We start from the raw sequence: 8442 nt of genomic DNA on the forward strand, positions 1-8442 counted from the left end.
AGCTAGAATGAGCTCTTTCAGTTTATTACATTTGATGGACCCATTCAGGCCTCTAATGTTCCAAAATAGGCCAACCATTTAACAATAAAATCAAGTTTTCTCCTACTACTAGTATTTGAATGTTTGACCTCAATCCAGGGGGAATCTAGTTCTGTGTCCACATTCATATGTGGGCCAGCACCAGTTTCAGACTGGGTCCCTGGATTTGTGGATATCAAATTAAATTCTTCTCTAGATACATCTATGTTTGCTGGAAGAAAAACTTCAGGATTATCTTGATTAAACTTATCAAGTCTCTGAAGCTCAATGTTCTTGATCACAGCAATATTATTAATAATATTGCACCCACTAGAGCTCAAATTAATACCTGAGCATTCAGCAGTGGAGATAAGAACATCATCATCCAGACAAGCAAAAAAGATTAGCAAAGGTTTGGATGTGTAGAGTCTTTCGGTGTAGAACCTTGCCAGCGATCGACCACTTCTGCGGGACTCCCTCCTCGAGATCATCAACCACCAGAGGTGTGGCTTCTTCCTCGGTGAGATCCAGCTTTCCCATGGCCTCCTCCATCCTCGCCCTCGCCGCCCTGGGAGAGTGCGCTCCCCCCGAGCTTCCGCTTGGATCTGCAGACGTCGCCATCTCCCATACCAAAATATCTGACGCCCCGCCGACGAGGAGTCAGCGAGCGCCGCCGTCTCTCCACCGAAACCCTAATCGCCTCTCGAGGGGCTCCTAGTTTTCGGGGAAGACAGCTTTGTATCCTGACTGCGCCATACGCGGGTCTCCTACGGATAAACGCTGCGAGCAGTCGCGCTGGATTGGTTTCGCTCGTTGCAGCGGCCGAGCGTGAAGGAGTCTTCTCGTATGTATAGACGTATAATTTGAGATGGGTGGAGAAACCAAACCATACCAAACAGCCAGCGATCTCTCTCTTGGGGTAGGCGCGCGGACGTGAACGAAACAGCAGCATCCATCGTACGTGTTAAATACAAACTTTTGTACGCACGCACGCACGCACGCCATATCGACCGGGTTCCAAACAAATCCGCGACCTGATCAATTCTCAACTTCCGAGCAAAGGATCAATTCAAGATGGCAACACTGCGTCGCGACGGCGGCGGCGACGACCGTCTGAGCGCCCTCCCGGACGCCACGCTCACGCACATCCTCTCGTACCTCCCCACCGACCAGGCCGTCCGCACCAGCACGCTCTCCCGCCGTTGGCTCCACGTATTCACCGCCGTCCCCGTCGTCGATCTCGCCGCTCCGCCTCGACTACCCTGCCGCGTCGACGACACGGTCAACAGGGTGCTCCTCAGCCGCGACGGCGCCGCCCCCATCCGCTCCTTCCGCGTCGTCGGCTTCCGGAACACCCCCTCAGGTACCCTCATCTACCAGTGGATCGCCGCCGCCTTATTCGGCGGAGCGGAGACGATCGAGTTCGACCTACCAACACCGGACGCAGACATCTGTCCGACTCCGTGGAACGGCGGTGACAGCAGAGCGTCGGTTTTCCGGAGCCGAAACTTGTGCACCATGCCACGCAACCTGTTCAGCAGCAGCGGCGCCGCCGCGCTACGCCACCTGCGGCTTGGCAACTGCAAGCTCGATCTGCCGGAGGATGAACGCTCGCTCTCCCTCGGCTCGCTGGAGACGCTCTCGCTCCGGCGGATCAACGCACCAGAGCACACGCTGCAGCGCCTCATCTCCGGCTGCCCTCGCCTCGCCGAGCTGACCCTGGACGAGTGCCCCACGGTGAGGCGCATCTCGGTGGTGCTCCTCCTGCTCCGGACCTTCACAATCCGCTGCTGCCACAGAGCCACCCGCGTCTTCGTCGACGCGCCGTCGCTGCGATCGCTCTCGTACAAAGGCAGCATGCCGACCGTGCTATCGTTACCAAACTGGGGAGGAATCGAGACGCTGTCCATGGACGTCTGCGAGACGGTCGACGCCGAGGACTCGGACAAGATCCGGCGAATGAGGCAGTTCGTGGACAGATTCCCCAACCTGACCTCCCTCCGCCTGTCCTCGCAGCGTGAACCTCCCTTCTTCGTCTGGCACCGCGGGCCGCTGCCGGGGCTCACACAGCTGGAGCTGACAGGCCCCTTCCGGAACCGCGGCCACATCGCCGCTGTCGCCGACATCCTCGACAGCACGACCAACCTCGAGGTTCTGACGCTGGTTATTGACCAGCCTCGGGCTGTCCAAGCATCAACCTGCAGAATCAAAGTGCCCAGGGATGTGCGGTCTTGTGCCATCGAGTGCTTCCGTCGGACCTTGAGGAGGATCCACCTCGTCAAGTATGGCGGAAACGCCACGCAGAGACGGCTCGCCAAGTTCCTGCTGGCAAAGGCCGTGTGCGCCGACGAGCTGCGTGTTACGTTTTCTGCGAGCGTCGTCGAAGGATCTGAATTCCAAACTTTGCTCATGAATGAGATGGTGGCATGGCGGCATAACCCAAGGACAAGGATAATCTTTACGTTTCAGTGATTACCCCTTGCTTGCAGAAGAAGAAGAAGAAAGAAGTGCTATGGGGAAACAATAACCATACATTTAGCCTGACAGAGTTGCCACTGGCGTAAGGTTAATCTAACGCGAATGTCTCGTTCCTTTGAGTAAACTCACCAAGTTCCCTGTTATCTAAGGTGCCTTGATATACCTTCTTTTTAATGAAACTACTACTTATCAAAGATTCAAGTCCTTCAAATACATTCGGTTTTGAGCTAGTCGGATCTTGTAAAAAAAATATGTGAATCTTGTTTTAGATCTTATTGAAATAAACATTCGTGTGTATCTTTAAAAAGTCTTTTCATCAATCTTAGTGTTGATGGATATTGTGGGGTGACATGCTTGAAATCGGTCTTTTGTGTTGGATAATTCATGTAGTCAGATCCTTTGAATCTACTCCCTCCGTCCCATAATATAAGAACGTTTTTAACACTAGTGTAGTGCCAAAAACGTTCTTATATTTTGAGACAGAGGGGGTAGTATTCATATTTTATAGGTTTTGAGGTGTGCTACGACCAGCTGAGCTCGAGCTCAGTCAAGGTATGAGCGAGACTCGAGCATGCTTCCTTGTCTCATACTCCCTCTGTAAATAAATGTAAGAGTGTTTAGATCACTAAAAATAGTGATCTAAACTCTCTTATATTTCTTTACGGAGGGAGTACGTGATTCTAGGTTCACTCAAGCAAGGCTCAATCCTTTGTCAAGTCTAGCTGACATTTGCTTGCATGAGTTCGGCTCATTGACAACCCTAGTACCCATGGTAAGAAAATCTCTGCACTTCTATTTTTATTGCTTCACTCCCTTGCAACACAAGAAAGTTATGGATGCTGCATATCAACTAGTAGCCTCGCCTCAGGCTGCTGCGCCAAAAACCTACAATTTTAAGCTAATTCTGTTAGACGTTTTTTACTATATTTTGATATGCTTGTGGCCTTGTACTGAACCAAAAACAGTCCACTGTTTTGTGGGGACGTTTTTTTGTCGGTTTGAACCAACTTCAACCCAATATAATTGGAATTTCGGATAATCTTGTGAGACTTTTTCTACTGAAGTGGAAGAACACTGACCTTATCGATCTTGCAAGGCTTTCATACTCAATTCTAGGAACTTTCAACTTAAATCAAGTTCTATCCAACAAATCAATGACACACTAACAAAGTCCATTTTCTCCTATTAGAACTTAAATATAGAAAGCTTCAACCAGATTCATGAAAAACTGAAAACCAGCTTGAAAATTTAATTGAAATCCATGTCTTTCTTCCCCTTAATATCCCTCAACATGCCCTAGGTAGATTTTGAGTGCTAGGAACAGCTCCACCGCTGATCCTTCTGTGATGGAAATCCCTTCGCCATGGCTACACCATGCTTGGCACACAATAAGGAGGGAGACAATCTGACTTGCAAGGGACATGTGTCATAATGTAGTGTGTTCAGTGATGTTAAGTTCTCACCTAATTATTGGTTGGGTGGCTCATCGGATTTTCAAAACCTATGATGTTATTACAATGTGCGTATGTTTCGTCTTCTGCTGTTCTACTATGTGATGCCTAGAAAAAAGTCGAGTATCAAAGATGGAGCGACAATAAGCAACAATTTCAAAGGATTTTGATGTGACTTCTAGATTATTCAGAGATAGGTATTTTTTTGTGCATAGGATAGATAGATATGTGCTGTTCTTATGTGTTAGTTTATTATTCTCTTGTGTAATTTATTTAATTAACAATAAGGTTGGGTTGCTTCTATTGAGAACACGTGATCATCAAGCCTTAGCTACTTCTTTCTATTCCATGTATCTCTACTCTTATCTTCTCTAATTCCATCTATTGATTAATCCTCAAATCATCCAGATCCTGATACAATTGGTATTAATATGTCCATATCAAGAGTTGTGAAAGTTCGTCAGTTGCAAGCGCAACCGTGGAAGACGTGATGAAAGGTCAAAATCAATCCTAGCACAACGTACAACATCTCTATTTATTTGTTCATGAAAAACACAATCTGTATCAACACGGGCGTAAAGAAAATTGAATGAAGATGGGCAATTAACTTCTGACTAGATGACCGCAGCGTAAACAGTCGACCAGCCTCGTCTCTAGTGAGTGTCGGGATCTTATTTTCTCATTTAATTAGTGGGCAACGTGGGACTTAAAGACACCTTACAAATACGATGTTTGGTATTTTGTAGATTCATCGCCAAATACCTAGACAAAAGTGAACAAGCTAGAAAATGGAGCTATAAAGCAACAATTTCATAGGGTTTTGAAGTAACTTTTGTTTTTGTAGGAGACCTTTGTTATTTATGTATGTTTTGGTTCACTGAATTCAATCTAGTGATATTTATTTAATTGATAATAGAACTGGATTTTTATATTAAAATTCTAGGGACAACGATAATGAGTAAACATTAGCTCAGGCGTTTGCTCCATGGAAGGTCATATGTAGCAACGGGAGCAAAATTTCCATCAGAAGTCTAGGGAGCATGCGGGAAAAAAGGTGAAACGGGTTTGATCTAGTTAATTGTCTTTTACGTAAAATTTCCATTAGAAGAAAACAATGCTTTTGTGATAACCAAAAAAGAAAAGAAACATAAATTTGCCAGCAAAAGAATGCATAAAATTGCAGCCTAAACTGCAATAACATGGCAAATTTTGGAAAAAAATCCTGTAAACATGGTGCATGTCCTACTATACCTTGCGGCGACCGGATCAATATTTGGGCGGTCGCAGCCAACCGCCGGATATGGGCATGGCGGAGCCAAATGGACTCCACTTTAGATTAGGTTTCACGGGCATGTAATATTATGGATTTGATGATTCACAAATAGGGTATCCGGTTATGAAAACGATTTTTAGTATGTTGTCCGGTCAAAGTCCGTGGATGCCCGGGTGCATGAAGGCGGAATTTGCGTTGTGGTTGTATATCCTCTATCAAGCGGACTTGATCCTAAAAAAAATGACAAGCAGACTTGTACTCCTACTGCCCTACACGTTGTTTAGAATACTTGTACACCTATATAAAAATCCCATATAAAAACGTGACCCTAATACAATGTGTACATCATCCGTTTTTATTTTGAGAAAAACATAACGTACATGAAATCGTCAACGCAGGCGACAACATCGAACATATATAGCCTTTCCCAAGATATATTACCAAATTCAATTCATCGTAAACAACCGATCTACTAATACATACATTAGCCCTAACATAGCAGGCAGCCGCCGGTCCACAGTCGATCACGTCATGGATACCAAGAGGAGACGGCCCGAACGCGATCGCCTCAGCGACCTCCCCGACGACATCATCGGCCACGTCCTCTCCTTCCTCCCATCCCAAGAGGCCGCCCGCGCCGCCATCCTCTCCCGCCGCTGGCGCGGCGCCTTTGCCAACGTCCACACCATCTCCTTCCAGCAGGCGCCGAGCGACCACGAATCCTCCGACGACGATTCGGACGGTGACGATGATGTCCCCCGCAGCCCGAACAGGCGGCTCGTCGACTGGATCAACAACGCGCTGTTGATCCGGAGACGCTGCGGCGGCAGGGACGCACAGCTGCGCAGCCTCTGCGTGGAGATGTGCCGGTACGATCCGCGGGACTCTTGCTCGGTGCACGACTGGGTCACCTACGCCCTTGGCCATGGCGTCGAGGAGCTCCAACTCGAACTTCGCAGGCGCGGGGACCGCAGCCACATCTGCCAAAGCGATAATTCGTCAGACTCTTCAGATTGTGAATCAGACTATTCAGATTCTTCATCAGGCTTTTATGATTCATCAGAATCAGATTCGGCCGACAGCAGCAGCGTCAGCGGCTACGAATCATCTGACGATGGTGCCAACGTCGGCGGCGATCGTGCTTTTCCGGCAAGGCTCTATGCGTGCGCTAGCCTGCGAGCACTGCACCTCTCCTCCTGCTGGACGCTCGAACTGCCATCCACCGTCCATCTCCCGTCCCTGGAGACACTGGCTCTCAGCAACATCAGTTACGCGAGTTCTGGGGGAGACATCCAGCGGCTGATCTCCGGCTGCCCGCGCCTCGCCGACCTGACGCTCGAAGCCTGCGACAGGATCACCAACATCACCATGCCGCCAGAAACGCGCCTCCGGAGCTTCGCCTTGCGCTGCTGCCAACGCTTCCGTGGCATCACCCTGGACTTGTCGGAGACACGAGAGTTCGAGTACAGAGGCCGGCAGCCCGACGCTTCTCAGTTCACGCTCGTCGGCGGCGCGCCAACAAGAATTGTTTCAGCCAAGATTCACGTATGCGGCAGGAGGATCGACCTTGAGAGGCTCCGAGAGTTCCTTCTCCTGTTTGCGAACGCCGCGCACCTCCAACTCGGATGGCCCGACAAGCAGTCCCGATCCGACTACGATGATTTCTTCGCTCAGTTCCCTCTGTTCCACAACGTCACGAGGCTCGAGCTGGCAAGCCGTTGCAAGCATCAGGGTGTCGTCCTCACGGTGGCCGGGATCCTGCAGCAGACGCCAAACCTGACCGTTCTGTCGCTCAACCTCGGCGACGACAGGAACAGAGTCCTCCTGGATGACCAGGACGTCGCTGTGGATGTGCCGAAGGTGCCGGTGCCGTGCTTGGGGGAGAGGCTGAGGGAGGTGAGCGTGGAGCAGTACGAGGGGGCCAACGTGCAGAGGAAGCTGCTCCATTGGTTGCTTACCGGCGCGCTGGTCGTCGAGTCTGTACGCGTCGTGTTTGCCAAGGGGGGATACTCGGTGCTCGATGAGTTGACGACCGAAATCAAACATTGGGCCGCGAATCCGGCTGCCATAGTTTCATTTTTGTGACCATATATATGTTCCATTAACTTTTTCTTCAATTTCTTGGTTTGTGTTGCAAACGGAATTTCTACTTCTATAGTGTGTAAAGCCTAATTAATGGCAGGGTTAAACTAAATATATATACGGCAGAAGCTATGGTATAGTTTTGCTCAGCTTTTATAAACAGCAGCAGCAGAATTGTGAGTTAATTTTTGCGTCTTGCCTTGCGAACAAAGTGTTTTAAGGATGCCCGAAGTAATTTGTAGCTTTGTTCGTTCATGACATATTTGATTGTGCTGAAGTAATCCCTTTTAGTCTTCAGGTGTGAAGTGTGGAACCTCTTAGCACAGATCAGTTTACCTGATCAGTACCACTTAGGCCATGTTTGGTTAATCCCCTCCACAAGAGGATTGTGGGTTTTTAGGATGATTTTGACTTGCAAGGGATTTAATCCCTCTCAATTCCTTTCAGTTCCCTTCAATTCTCGCATGGTGGGGGTGTTCTACGCTCGGCAAAAAGTTGTGGCCGATCTTCACAGATGGACGGGGCAAAGCGAATAACAAACGGTCACGATACCTAGTGTGGCCTATTTGACGAAGCTTCTACAAGACCTCCCATCCTCGGATCTAGAGAAGAACTACTACCTTAGTCCCATTTACAGGGCGGGTGGAAATACATGGGCTAAGCCTAATTCTCATGCTTGCAAGCATTCCTAGTGGTCTGGGATTAATCCGGAATTTCACGGAGTCTCCAAGCCTAATTTCAAATGTCGGGTTTGACTCCGAGGCATTGAGGAGCGTGCAAACTGACCAGGTTTGCCTCCATGGTGTGTAGGAGCGTGTGTCACATTTTCAGGAACCAAGGCTGGGGCTTGCCTCTGTCCAAGGGCTTACTTCCTTTGGTATTGCCTTAAGAGTTCTCCGATGCTTCCTGATCCTTGTCTTCCGAGTTGCCATCTATTCCTTCGAGTTGCAACTTCCAAGCCTTCATTGCTAAGTACATGAAATGTCCATTCCTTAGGTAGGCATCACCACCAAATTGTACAAGCCGTCAAGATGTAAGAGGTGTACACAAACCTAGACGGTCCCTTCATAGGGAAAATTATATTTCTTTTACCATCCTGCCACAACGATTTTCTATGCCCTACATATATCTTCCTTATCT

The 8442-nt window shown here is 48.7% G+C and overlaps 1 protein-coding gene across 1 annotated transcript; it reads left to right on the forward strand.

Moving 5' to 3' along the window:
* The first annotated feature begins 1021 nt into the window (after positions 1-1021).
* On the forward strand, positions 1022-7457 carry LOC123055584 (uncharacterized). The gene is made up of 2 exons (XM_044479537.1): positions 1022-2487; positions 5614-7457. The coding sequence occupies exons 1-2, from the start codon at positions 1093-1095 to the stop codon at positions 7303-7305; spliced, it is 3087 nt and encodes a 1028-aa protein (XP_044335472.1). The 5' UTR covers positions 1022-1092; the 3' UTR covers positions 7306-7457.
* The last annotated feature ends 985 nt before the right edge of the window (positions 7458-8442 follow it).

This window comes from Triticum aestivum, chromosome 2D, assembly GCF_018294505.1.
Source record: "Triticum aestivum cultivar Chinese Spring chromosome 2D, IWGSC CS RefSeq v2.1, whole genome shotgun sequence".
Lineage (NCBI taxonomy): Eukaryota > Viridiplantae > Streptophyta > Magnoliopsida > Poales > Poaceae > Triticum > Triticum aestivum.